This window comes from Camelus dromedarius, chromosome 24 (assembly GCF_036321535.1).
Source record: "Camelus dromedarius isolate mCamDro1 chromosome 24, mCamDro1.pat, whole genome shotgun sequence".
NCBI classification, from domain to species: domain Eukaryota; kingdom Metazoa; phylum Chordata; class Mammalia; order Artiodactyla; family Camelidae; genus Camelus; species Camelus dromedarius.
Window position 1 is genome coordinate 12,064,555 of NC_087459.1, and position 14,320 is coordinate 12,078,874.

The 14,320-nt window shown below is 41.1% G+C and overlaps 1 protein-coding gene across 1 annotated transcript; it reads right to left on the bottom strand.

Annotated features, from left to right (window-relative positions):
- Positions 1-337: 337 nt before the first annotated feature.
- LOC135319202 (putative ankyrin repeat domain-containing protein 19) lies at positions 338-11,537 on the bottom strand. The gene is made up of 9 exons (XM_064478459.1): positions 11,248-11,537; positions 10,458-10,572; positions 10,122-10,295; positions 6,691-6,797; positions 5,241-5,378; positions 3,708-4,725; positions 1,472-1,624; positions 805-856; positions 338-425 (listed from the first exon to the last, which is right to left on the bottom strand). Exons 1-6 carry the CDS (start codon positions 11,460-11,462, stop codon positions 4,644-4,646), a joined length of 831 nt encoding a protein of 276 aa, XP_064334529.1. The 5' UTR covers positions 11,463-11,537; the 3' UTR covers positions 338-425; positions 805-856; positions 1,472-1,624; positions 3,708-4,643.
- Between the last annotated feature and the right edge of the window lie 2,783 nt (positions 11,538-14,320).

A 14,320-nucleotide genomic window follows, 5' to 3' on the forward strand; every position in this document is an offset into this window, starting at 1 on the left:
TATACAAGTGCCGTCAGTGTGGTTTAAGTCAAAGAATCCTTATCCTTGGCCAAGCTTCACACTTCCTCTGTTGTGGGAAGCCTTTTCACAGTACAATTTTCCGGTCGTGATCTATTTTCTAGTCCATTTTGCTTCAGCCTCATCTTCAGTATTTACCAAAGTAAAAAAAAAAAAAAAGAAAGAAAGAAAGAAAGAAAAAAACCCTGCCACATTTTTATAAAATGGTTTACTCTGACCAACTTTCTCATACAAACATAAAACAATGATAGGCAGAACACTGCTAAGTTTTAAGAGTAAATACTACACAAAACTAAATTCAGAGCAGAAAAATTAATTTCACAAGAGAACACTTTACCTTGGGAGCAAGATCTAAGTCATCATCTGATGGAGGCCGTGAATCATCAACATCATGTTTCGGTGAAATACTTTGGAGCAAAAATACACATCAAAAATGAGTGAGTTCATTTCTTTAAACAAACAAGTCACAAAAGTCTATGCTGAGGGATAAGAAAGCAGATTTGGGAGCCAGGCCGCCTGATGGTTAAGTTACAGGTCAACTACTTGTTAACCATGGAATCATGGGTCAACTAGTCAACCTCCTTAAATTACAGTTGCCTAATTAACTAGAAGTAAGCTATAACAGCACAGCTACTCTGCAAAGCTGTTGTGGTGACTGTATGAGGTAACAAATGCCAAGTACATAAAACAGTGTCAAACGCAGAGTAGGACACTCAACAAGCCTTGTTTCTTTTCTCTGTGTTCCCTTAGTCAACATGTAATTTTTAAAAATCCATAAAATCCTACCGGCTTACAGAGATGTCTTCAAACCTCGGTGCAACCTTAATCACTAAACTCTCTATTAAAGAAGAAAGTAAAATACAGTTTATATGAGCAACAGAAAAATACAGAATATTAAAAGTATAAGACCAATGTTTTGTTAAAAAGCATTCCTTTGGGACCACACCTGGAGACTACACACTTGAGTGAATACTGATTATACTCCTGGTAGGTAATTAATGCATAAAAACCACTTCCCCTCCTTTATATTTATCAAAAAAAAAAAAAGGGTGTTTATCCAAATTTGATATTTTAAAGTGAACTGCTGTTTACAAGGACCAAAATACCAACCAAACTTTAAGAGACTCACAAAAGAATGATAACCATTAGTAGAATCAGTATCATAAACTGACAATGTCAAGCTTACATAGCATGGTATTTCTGGATGATACCCATGGGACAAACCCACCCTGCCATTTGGCTTTGTCAACCTCGTGTTATCTGGGCACGGTCATCCCTATTCGCTCACATACGGTCTGGGGCTGCTTTCACACTGCAATGGCAGACATGAGTGGACGTGACAGACATCACATGGCCTAAAATATTGACTCTCTGGCCCTTTATAGAAAAAGCTTGTGCATCCCCGCTTTATGTCATAACAGGAAACCCTAAGACTCAAATCGAATCTTCTTACTCTTCTGCTCAACATTCTTCACTGAATCCATGCAGCTGCCATTGCTGGTTCCCAAATCGACAACCACTTCTTCTTCATTGTCCTTGCTGGGCAATTGCAACTTTTCTTGGATATTTTCTGCCCCAGCATGCGAAGAAGGTAAACTCTCCTTAGCTGCAAAAAGAGAAATGATTGTTTTAAGGTCATCACAGTAACTGCATTTCTTTTCCCAGTGGCTGCTTTAGGAATGAGCATGTGATGTAGCCCAGCCCATAAGATGCTAGGGGAAGTCTACCGGAAGCGCCTCTGTTTTCTTCCTAGTTAACAGAAAACATGCAGAGAGAAGCAGCCCTCCTCGCCTGCGGATATTGTCATGTGAGAAGATGATGCTTGGAGCTGCTGCTAATCAGCAGACCAGGAAGGGCAACATCAAACACCAGCAGCCTCACAGCTGAAGGAGGGACAGCATCTGGGATCCTGATGACATCACCGAACCTTCTAAACAATCCTGACTCCTGTTGCTGTAGCCACTGTTACTTAGGGCTCCTATTATTATTGGCAGCTAAAAGCATTCTGACAAATTTCCCAAGGTCTACAGCAGACCTACTCCTTTCTATAGTACTAGAAAAGCTTTCAGAAGCATGCCTGAGCTAGGTAGTCACCTCGTTCCCAACCATTCCTACAGCATCCTTTCTGCACCAACAAAATGAAACTCACAGATCCTGCAAAGTTCACTGGCACATCTTAGCCTTTGCACCGCTGTCCTTTCTGCCAAATGTAATCTTCAAAGATGTTCCACCCACCAAACACTGCCCTTCTGCCTCCTTCCCTGGCAAACTTCTACTCGCTCTGCGTGGCTTACCTAACATCCTACCCATTTTTAAAAAACTTCTTGCCTTACCATGGACTTAAAAGTATTTGGTACCTATTAAGTACCAATAAAACATACATAAAGACAGTTACAAAGTCCTAGTAGGCTCTGGGACACAGTAAGCACAGAATAAAGTAAAGCCAATCATAAAAATGAGGATGACAGCAACAAGCTCCTGGAGGCCAGGAACTGTGCTTTTGACCTGTTTGCATTCTGTAACGTCACAGTGCTGCTTAGTACCTAAAAGACACTTGATAGTCATCTGTTAAGTGGATGAATTCACAGATAGGAATGTTTTCTTTGAAAATCCTGTTTAAAAAATATACAGACATTAACCAGGGACAACTCTATTGTGTTATGAGCACCTTGAAGACCAAAACTCTGTCTTTTCCATCTTTGTATTTCCTACAACAGAATTTCTTTGCTTGATCAAGGTGTACTAAGTTAAAGGTGCCCTCATACAGTTCAGACTGAACAGCACGCTAGGGGTCACATCTAGGCAACACAGTCTTTTTTTTTTTTTTTTTTTAAGTGAAGCACTTCTGTGCTTTTTTTTTTTTTACAATTTGTTGAGTCCTGAGTTGTGCTGAGTATTTATTATGACAATCCTTTAACTAATGGCAATAGAAAATCTTGTTCTAACAAAATATAGTTTCATGACAAGTATCCCCCAAAAAGAAGAAAACATCTGACTCTCATGAAGGCAATATATCTCATTCTGTTTGCACTTCTGAGGAATGAAATTGGTGAGAGAGAGCCCTTGTTGGTGTAATGATGTGAAAAGTAACCAGTGCTTCTCAACAAGGCACTGCTTTCCTGACTTCTGCCCTATCACTAGGTACCTTTAAAAAACAACCTCTTACTAGTATGCTGCACACTGGCCCAGCTGTGCAGTTCTAATTGTTGGCCATTTGTTTACAGCACCAGGAAGGTATTGCTGAGCTCCCAGTTTCAAAGACAATCACTTTTTAGTGAGACTAATCACTATGCAATAACTAGCATTCATTTACCCAATGTAATCCATTTGCTGTAAGAATTAAAGAGCCAGCTCTGTAACAAGGCCGACTTGTTATACTGTTACAGGAAATGTCCAACAAAGTTAAAAACCTATTTTTCTTACTTACACAAAGATATAATATGGGACTTCAGGGGCCATGATTAAATAAATGAATTTCTTTTCAGACAATATTGTCTCAGATTTTAAATTACCTACAATTAACTTCTTACATAATTCTGAATACTAGACCATTAAGAAAAAATTAATTAAAAAAATGAAAACATACACAAAATTTACACAATGGCCTTTTTCACTGCTCTTTCATTATCAAAACTTCCTCAACCTTACTTTCTTTATCTACGGTGGGCCCAACAAGAGTAACTTATTACCAGAACTCTGTCCTGGGTCGCTATTTTGAGGGGGAGTATCTGGAATCTTTCCGTCTCTGTAGTCGACAATCAGCTGGGAAAGGCTATGTATAAAAAAATGTGATAAATAAGTATTACTACTTGAATAGTAATATGAAAAACAATTACCAAGTATATTAAATTCTTAGGTTATTTCAGACAATATCACAGGCAGTATCAAAACTTCAATTGTCCCATATATTCAAATTTGTACAATCTACACTTTTAAATTTAAGATGTATAATTAAAAAAGAAAAAAAAGTAAGGTGAAGTAGTCATGAACTGAGGGCACTACAGCTCAGCAAGTTAACTAGAGCGAGCCTGACATACGGAAAGTATCTCGAACTCAGAAGTCCCAGCTCTATAACCAACAGCTATTTGTTCCTGGACAAGGTGCTTCTCTTCAGCTCAAAGTCTTCCTTTATAAAACTGGGATCTTACTGTAAGGCAGTTAGTTATTAATACTCATAAGAGTATTATGAAGATTTAATGAGATAATGTATCCCCCAGATGCTCAGAGAAATACTGGAAGAATGGAATAATTTGTTCTTGAACTTTAATGCTGGAACTATTGGAGAATCCCAAATAAAACCCAAGGTGTGTTTTTTTCATAGGTGTAACATTTAAATGTGGCAGTTTTCAGAAAATGTTACAAATTACGGTGATTAGCTGTTCTTCGTGGTTTATACTTCAGGGCACCTCAGCTACTATCTAACTTGTAGTTAAACTTATTTATAAATATATGACCTCATACAAGCATATGTATGAGAACTAAACAAGCTGTCACTCTGAAGTTTACGTGTCCATCGCCACGAAGACCGCGGAAACTGGATCAGCACAGGCATCCCGGGAGCAGAGGTCAATCATGACCCGACTGCAGGACCAGTTTCTTTTTCCTTTTCTTCTTTTAAAATTTTGTTAAAGGTCTTTAGAGAGCAACATCCAGACCCCAGACCCAGCTGCCGAGGAGATCCTGTTAAAACCAGTTTTAGTACCAACGCTGCAGCAACAGAATCAAGGGAAACAAGAGAACGATTAGAATGCCCTCGCCCTGCCCCGATGCCTTGTGGGAGAGGATTGTCACTGTGGCCTTAGGGAATTCCTCAGGTTCTTGGAAAATTCAAGAGGAAGATTATACAAGAAAGTCCCCAAAGGAAAATGCAGGATTTTCTGCTCTACTAAACATTTCAAGACCCAAACAACTAGTTAGAAAAATCAGATATGTGACATTATTTGTACCCCATGCATTGGGGCTACACTGGAATGAAATGGAGAACAGCAGGACCCTAAGGATAAACATCTTACAAACTCTGAGATAAAGAACCCTGTGCCCACTGCTCCATCTCACTAGTCTGGCTTTTTGCTGGTTTCCAGCTGATGATGTGGAGGGTCTCACTGCCATCCCCAAAGTGCCTGCTCCCAACTAGGAATTCTCACCTGTCACATAACAAGTCACAGTTAGATCATTTCCAACCTCAGTTTAGAGATAACTGGTACTTTAATGTAAACACTTACTGTTTAAAACCATTAGAACACGCATATCGTTCAGCAGACTGTCCGTGTACATCTAGCAGATCGGCATTAACACGTCTCTGAAGAAGCAGCTTGACTACGTCCGGTGAGTCATGACGTACAGCAAGCATCAGTGCTGATCTAAAATAAAAGAGACAACTTCACTCTTAGGAACTTAGTTAGCTTAACTTAAACAGTTAGTTTGATCTATTTTACCAAGTTAATATCCTGCCCACCCCTGGAGAACTGACCATGTACATGCTCGAGTGCTCATCTTTGCAAATTACCTCCAAGGCCAAAACGGAGGGACAAAAAAGAAGCCTCCTGTCCTACTTGGGTAGCACATAGTAGAAGTTGCTAATTTAAAGTCCTCTGAAGGACAAGAAAGGATGCTGAGGTCATTATCTGAAGTAGGTAAAGATTTAAATAAAGGATTCCCCATTTCTTCCCCCGTCTGAAATACAATACTTTAAAATCAGCTAGAGGTCAGGTAAGGAGAAGCTCTTTGCAGGCTGAAAACAGTAATATGAATAAAAATGTCAATAAAAAGAGTCATGGCTGCAGTTAATCACGCTGAGAAGCATGTGCCCAGCACTAACCTGAATAGTCTACGTATGGTCTTTCTTAGGCACAACCACCCTTGAAGGATGTACTACGACCCTCCTTTACGTGTCAGGAAACATATTGGTTGGTAATAAGTCATGTCCCCCAGGGACATGACACACCTGACCAGCAGGAGAGCTGGGAATTCAACCTCGTCTGACTCTAAAGCCCAGCTCTTTCCTCTTTATCATCCACCAATGACTTGTCTTCTTTAAAGGGAATGTTTATTCAATAATTAAAGCTATTTCTCTTCCTCCTACCATCATCAATTAAAAATAAAAACATCAAAATGTACTAGAAATGAAAAAGGATAAAAACTGATGAGCCCACAGTATCTGGTAATAGTTACTCTCGTAGTGATACTCACTCAGTGATAACCTAATAACATCAGTATCCTTCAAAGAAAGTAATTTAAAGCAGAGTCATCCAAAAGACAAAACAAACTCCTCTTTGTTTAATATGCGTCTTTTAAGAAAAAAATATGTACCAAGAAGAGGTTAAAACAAATTATAAAAGAATGAAGAAACTCAACACTGTCTCATAAGGTAAATTAAAATTAGAGTCCATACTAATAAAACTAAAATGAAACCCCTGAACTATTGTAAGATCGTATGACCAAAACAATCAGGATGCAAATGACATCAGTCGCTATCATAAAGGAAGATGAATCCTGCTGCATACTGTTCTTTGTCACACCAGGCAGAATAATTGCTTTTCTACCTAACTGATGATGTGTTGATTCTAAGTTAATCCTCTTCTTATTAGGTTAACCTTTCTGATTGGCTGTTACTACTCTAGAACAACATTAAGATTAGAAAAAGAGAGAGAGAGAGAGAACAAACTATTGTACCTTTGCAGCTTGTCGACTGCATGTACATTTGCCCCGTTCGCTATCAAAAATTTGACCATTTCTTCTTTGTTCTTCCTGACGGCGAGTAAAAATGGTGTCAAGTTATACTGTAAAATAGTAAAAACAGTTGACAATGTACAAAATTACATATAAATTTCAAAACTGAATTTAAAAACTTAAGTCTCTGAACTTAAACATACACTATAAAGTAAATAAAAAGTAGCCCCTTCCTCCTCACCCCTCTGTGCTCCTTCTCTTTAAAAGGTTCCTCCTGGACCTCTTCCAAAGTTTCATTCTCTGAAACTCACTTCAGACATTTGCTGGTTCCAAGAACCTTCGCTTCTATTGCAGCGTGTGTCAGGCATTCTCTAGTTACCTTACTGCTCAACTACTACTCCCGACACTCTAAACACTGCTCCAGAGAGAACCATTTAGCTACTGAATCAACTACATTTCTAAGGAGCCACGCTGAGGAGAAAGATACCATACTGTCTGCAACATGCATAACCTATCCAATTACAACTATGACTAATCTCATAAAGCTTGCAGACATTCCAGTGGGAATATGATTATTTGCATGTAAAGAAAAAGTTTTTCTGAAACCAACTTAAAAATTCTAATTAGAAAAATTCCATCCCACTCTTAAGGGATTATTATAAAATATGAAGTAGACTATAAATTAATATAGACTGTCTTTAAAATCTTGAAATATTTATCAAAATATACAACAGGAATTGGAAATTCAAATGCTTACAGAGGCAACACAGGTGGCCTGAGTAAGGGAAGGTCACAAGTGAGGACAGCAAACTGGAGAACACACGCCCCACCGAGAAGGGACCACCTCTGTACAGCAGACCACATAGGCCTGGGCTCAAGGGGGACCAGATTTGATTCTTTAGGAGAAGTTCTGAAGTGTAGATTTCTGCACAAGTCTCCTAAATTTTAAATGTTGACTCAATGTGTGGAGACAAACTGAACATACCCAGGCATGTTTAGTCTATAGCCCACTTGTGTTTTTATGTTTGCTGTGTTTCCAAACAGTTGGGTATAAATCAAGTATTTGTATATAAAACCTTGCCTTTCTTTAGAATCATATGTCTTACACACAAAAACACTGGGCCCTAACATGTAATAAAAATTGTGATTAAGACTCATAATACCCACTTCAAGAATTTTTCCAATGCCTACTAAAACTACAATCTATCTGTATCGAATTCTTCCTGATTGTTAATCAAATGGATAATTAGGATTAAGGATTAAGAGGTATAAACAATCAGGCATAAAATAAGGTACAAGGATGTATTGCACAACCTGGGGAGAAGAGCCAATAGTTTATAATAACCATAAGTGGAGCATAGCCCTTAAAAATTTGTGAAACACTCAGCTATATACCTGTAACATATAATATAGTACATCAACTATACCTCAATTAAAAAAAATATTGTAAGATAAATACATTTTTAGAAAGGCTCATAACACCTGCTTCAAGAATTTTTCCAATGCCTACTACAACTACAACCTACCTGTATCTAATTCTCCCCAATTGTTAATCAAATGGATAATTAATTCATGAGATGGCTGAAACTAAATTATTAGAACAATTCCAATTTGTTACTAATGTCATGGGTCTTGATGTTTAAAACTGCCATCTTGCACGGTATACTTATATATAATGCAATACAACTCAGCCATAAAAAAGAATGAAAGAATGCCATTTGCAGCAACATGGAAGGACCTAGACATTATCATACTGAGTGAGGTAAGTCAGAAAGTGAAAGAGAAATCCCATAGGATATCACTTAATATGTGGATTCTAAAATACGATACAAATGAACTTATTTACAAAACAGAAATAGACTCACAGACATAGAAAACAAACTGATGGTTACCAAAGGGGAAAGGGGGTGGGAGAGGAATAAATTAGCAGTTTTGGACTAGCAGATACAAATTACTACATATAAAATAAATCAACAACAAGGTCCTACTGTATATACCACAGGGAACTATACTCAATATCCTGTAATAAACCATAATGGAAAAGAATGTGTGTGTGTGTGTGTACATACATATCTATCTAAGAATGTATATATAACTGAATAAGAATATATATAACTGAATAAGAATATATATATATAACTGAATAAGAATATATATATATGTATAACTGAATCACTTTGCTGTACACCAGCAACTATCACAACACTGTAAATCAATTAGACTTTAATTTAAAAAAAACTGTCATCTTGATTATGCTAGGGCTCAGTGAATCTAACAGATAGGTTGCAAGAGTCCGTCACACAGCTTTAACCAAAAGAAGGCTCATGATTTCCTATTACTGCAATCAGAAAAACCCTGCTGACCTAATGACCTGGATGGGAACAAAAGGTGCAAAATCTTTAAAGGATCCGACTCTACTTATTGAATCACTCACCACAAGCAAGTTTCTAAGACTGTCTGAGTGCCACTGAATGATCAGTGGTTAGAAAGGAAAAGGAGCTATTCTTCAAGGCAATAGATACTGCCAGTAATATTGCCAATAAACTCCTCAGTCACAAAGGAAGAGACGGGTAAAAGTCAGGCTAACATGGCTGCAAAGGAGAGCACTGAAAGAAGCAGCATCTATCAAACCCCCGCTCTTCCAGAGATGTCTTATTTTTGAGATCTGTGAATTTACATGCATTACACGTATCCATTCAATAGTTCTTAACCAAGGGTTGTATCAGAATCTCGGGGAAGTATTTTGAAATACCTGCGTCTAGACCTGAGTACATTTATTCAATCAAAATCTTCAGGGGAGAGCCAGGAGAAAAAGCAGGAGGACCAGTCTCGCCATCACTTGCTCCCCACCTACAGCCACAGCCCCACAGGGGAGCTACACCAGGCTGAGCATGGAAGACCCCAAGGTGAAGGTGTACACGGAGGGCCATGTGGCCACCAGCACAAATGAATGCCCCTGCTGGCTGTCAAACATGACCTGACCTCACTTGCCCAGGTTCTAGAACCTGGGATCCTGGGGTGCTCAGGGCCTGTGGCTTGCTGCCTCCCCTGCCCAGGTGCAGTCACCCAGCTCCCCCTGCTGGGTACTGGGTTCCTTCCTCCTCCCACCCATCCCCAGGCAGGCAGCCCGCCCTTGCCATCACTTCACTCCCCGCAAGCCTTCATCTTCTGTAGGCTCTGAGCCTACCACCCACTCCCAGGCACTTCCTAATGGGAAGCTGTTCCTTCTGGGGTACAAGTGTGGCTGGGAGACAGAGCTCTGCCCTTTCTGCGGGCACTACCTCTAGCCTCTGGCCTTGGCTTTGGAGTTGGCTCCATGATAACAGGGCCTGATGTATTGTATTCAGTATACATATTACTATAAATAAAACACCTGTAGCTAGAAAAGACCCTGTATTTCAAATATCTTGTAAATAAAGTCAGTTGAGCTATACCTTGTTTATCGCCTCAATATTTGCATCATAGCGGAGCAGCTCTGCTGCAATTGATGTATTTCCAGCCAAGACGGCGTAATGCAGAGCAGTGTTCTGACAGTCGTCCGCAAGATTTGGGTCAGCACCCCGTTTCAGCAGGATAGTGACACACACTTCTTTCCGGCATTGTACAGCCTGTTGGTATCACACCAAGAAACAGACTGTAAGTGCTAGGCATTCCAAGTTAACATTCCTCAAGTCCCAGCAATTCGTTATATTTAAAACAGATAAATTCATTTTTATTCTAAGTAATTAAATCAAATCCATCTCACGTGGACACGGTTGGCTGCTACACACCTTGATGAGAGCTGTCTTGCCTTCCTTGTCACGAGCATTCAGATCACACCACCACTGTGTAAGGAGATCCACCACTGGTGACTGGCCGCTGGCGCAGGCTAAGTGTAGGGCAGTCCTGCGAACATGAGAGGACTTTTTAGGAAATTAGAGCGTACTACTTCGAAGATACAGTTACTCATGTAATTGTAAACATTCAACAGCATGCTATTCATACCCCTTTAAAACTAACATTTAGTCTTATCTTAGTTCTTTCTATGGGGAAAGAACAATATTTATTAGCTCTTACTACTCACCACATTAATGGAAGAACTACCTGTTTGAATAGAAAGGGCATGCCGTTGAGATTCAGCTCAACTTGGGTCTCACTTCTACTTTAACACTGTCACTTATTAGCTCTCACTTAGCCTGTCTGTGCCTCAATTTCCTCATCAACAAAATGGGCATGAAGTAGTAGCTATCTTACAGGACCCCACTGTGATGCTTAAATGAAAAGCTATACAAAATGTCTGGCAGTTCCTTGCACAAAATAATAGCTCAATAATTGTTAGGTAATATTATAACTGTTACCGTTACTATTTTACAAAGACAACATTTCAATTAAGTAAAATGATCGTATATCTACTTTACTGCTGCAAGGATGAGAAAGAACACTGTACTTCAATGATTCTAACATGCTCATTGTCTCACACTTCAACATCTCTGACATGGGAAGGCAATTTAAAATTCATGTCTTACAACCATAGTTGGCAGCTCCTCCCAGGCCCGCCCCGCCCCGCCTCACCGCTGTTACCTGTTCTTCCTGTCTCTGCTGTCTACGACATTTCTCTTATATGTCAGCAGCTCCTCCACTGTACACCTGTCACCTAAATATGCGGCTCTGTGGAACTTCTTCAGCTCTCTCACATCGACATGATACCCAGGCACGGGCTTCTCACGATCCCTGCGTGCTCTCTGATGGGTGCTGAAGCCCACCCAGCTCACTAAGTTAGCGAGTCTCTTCTTCATCTGGCTTATCGCCTTCCAACACCGCTCACTTCCCTCCTGGCCTCTTGCCGCCTCCCGATCTCAGCGCTGGCGCTACAGAAAAGCCACAGAGGTCTCGCTGCCACACCTTGGCTGCAAAGCTCAACGGCTTGGAATGTTTAGTCCGGAACAGTCGTAGCCTAGCAACAGCACTGACCCTCAACTGTCCCTCAACTGTCCCTCCAGAGCCAGTGTCCCCGTGAGTGCGCACAGAGGCCCGGAGGCCCAGTGTGCCCAGTGTGCCCAGTGTGCATGTGGGAGCCTAACGCATTTCAAATCTCTGCAATTGCCTGTGGGCCACTTTGGATTCCCTTCAAATGTTGGTGCTAGGTGGCTGAGTGTTTTGGGACATTTCCAGAAGTGAGGCTTGCCCCTGAGAAAGGCATGTTTGTATGCAACTGTGGTTAGAGTGGGGTGGAACCACAGGATGCTGAAGGCCTAGTCCCCCAGAGAGCTCCCCACCAAAAATCTCTAAATCTCCTTATCCCTCAGTTTATTCCTTTCCCCATCCCTCTGGGCCCCAGCCAGTCTCCAGGGAATTTAGCAGATGCAAACAGCAGAAAGCTGTTTTCATGGTTTCAGACACTGTGGCAATATGTATCATTAAGTACAAACTTCAGAAACCAATACACCTCTCCAGACGAAATGAAAACGTGTTTCCGCATGCCTGCTGACCCTGCTCTGTGGCTCAGCCTTATGTTTACACGCTTTCTTCACTTTATTTTATTTTTTGCTTTTATTTCCACCAATTAAATCTTGAATCAATCCAAGGTTTATTTGGGAGCATGGTATAACATTTGAGAACTTTTTAATCAAGTAACTATGGAAACACCACGTCAGTTACTCAGTGAGGCCATGCTGCTGGCTGACCACTTGCAGGAGGGGTGGAAGGCAGGGCAGGCCTCCTCTTCCTGCCTAACTCCATCCTTCCTCCCTCAGCTGGCTAATTATGGCTTCTGGCCCTGCCAGGATCAAAACTGCAGGGGGCGGTAGAGTTCCTAAGTGGCTGACACTCCTGGGAGCTGGTTTTGAGTGGACTGGACCTGGCAAGTGTTTTGAAGCTGACTCTCTCAGGGGCATTTCTGTGCCCACACCTGCCCTCACCTGCAACTCCCCTGACCTAAGTGAATGTGGTGTTACTAATTTACCCTTTTAACCTATCTTTTCTATTAGCATACACTGTTATTTCCCTCATCTTCAGAAACAATGATGCGTTCACCCTCCAGCTGCGGCCCCATCTCTCTGCTCTCAGGCACACACGCCTCCTGCCCCTGCAAAGGAGCTGTTCCCATTCGCTTCCTCTGATTTCTCTCATTTTCCAACCAAGCAAGCGTGTCCACTCACTGCAACTGCTCACGACAGGGTCACCCACCACCCACCAGGGGCTGACTGCACGGGGAGCTCTGTCCTCTCCTCGCACGGCCCGGCAGCCACACTTCCCACCGCTGCTCTCCCCACCGCTGCTCTCCCCAACTTCCTCAAGCCCTTTCCTCACGGGGCTTCCCGGGTCTCAGGCTGCTCTGGTTTCCTCCCACGGCCCTGGCCGGTCTTCTCAGTCCCAGCCCCTGAGTGCTGGCACACAGCACCCCTGAGGCTCAGTCTTCTGGCGTCTACTACTTTCTGCTGCCGCCCCAACAGCCTTAGGGCTTTATGTATTCTCTACAAGTTGCTAACTTCCAAACTGCCATTTCCAATCCAGACCTCCCTCCTGTATTCCAGACTCAAATACCCACTGCCCCTCAACGTCATCTCTTGGAAGTCTAATAGGACTTCTCCTGTACCTGCCCTCTCCTGGGCCTGCCCTCTCATGTTCCTGCCCTACTCTTGGTATACATTTGCTCACTACTCTCAACATTCTCAAAACTTTCTCTTTAAATTATGGATTATTTTCCTAGTACTTTGACCGCTTTCTTGATAGTGACCCTGTAAAGATAGTTCACACTTCTTAGCTTTTCCATGATATTTAATAACACTGTAGCACATCCCAGTCTTTTGAAAATTATATGTATTTTGCCCTCCTATTCTTCTGTACATTGTGCTGATACTCCAGTCTTGTAGGTAGATTCCCCTTTATTTACTGTTAAAGGAGTAGGTCCTTGTGTTGTCACTACAGCTCTGATAACTGAAACGAGTCAGCTTATGTACATGCTGTGCTGTGCATCATGCTTTAGTGAAAAAAATATCTATTCATGGGCCATTTATGCTACTCCCAAGTCTTTCCAGGTGATCTGCATTCATCTGATCACTGAACTAGGTTTCTGCCTGCCTATTTCTTCCATGCTCTGGTACTCTGGCTCACCAGCTACATTTTCAGCCAAATTGTGTGTATGATTTTCTTCAGGTTACCAACCTTGGTATTCTCACTTAACCCTTGTCTGTATTTCTTCAAGCTTTGGCTCACATCCAGATCCAGGCAAGCCAGACTTCTTACATACACTTGGTTCCAAAGACCAATAAAGTAAGGCATTTTTGGTGTTGACTGAACACCAGAAAAGTGGTATTTATCTATCCTAAATGAAGGCCACAAAATACGTACACTTGCTTTACTATTTACTAATACGAGGCCTTAAAGGAGTTCTGTAACGTGTCTGATAAGGAGTCAGTTGCTAATCTCATGGTTTGCTGCACAGAATGAATTCTTTTGCTCGTTGCTTTTAAGATTTTCTCCTTGTCTTTCAACTGTCTGTGCTGTCTAGTTGTGAATCTCTTATGTTTGTTCTCTGTAATGTTTGTTGAACTTAGGTGTGCAGATTAATGTTTTCTTTGAATTTAAAAAGTTTTCAGGCATTATGTCTTCTAATTTTTTTTTTTTTGTATTTCTCTCTCTCTTCTGGTCTGCC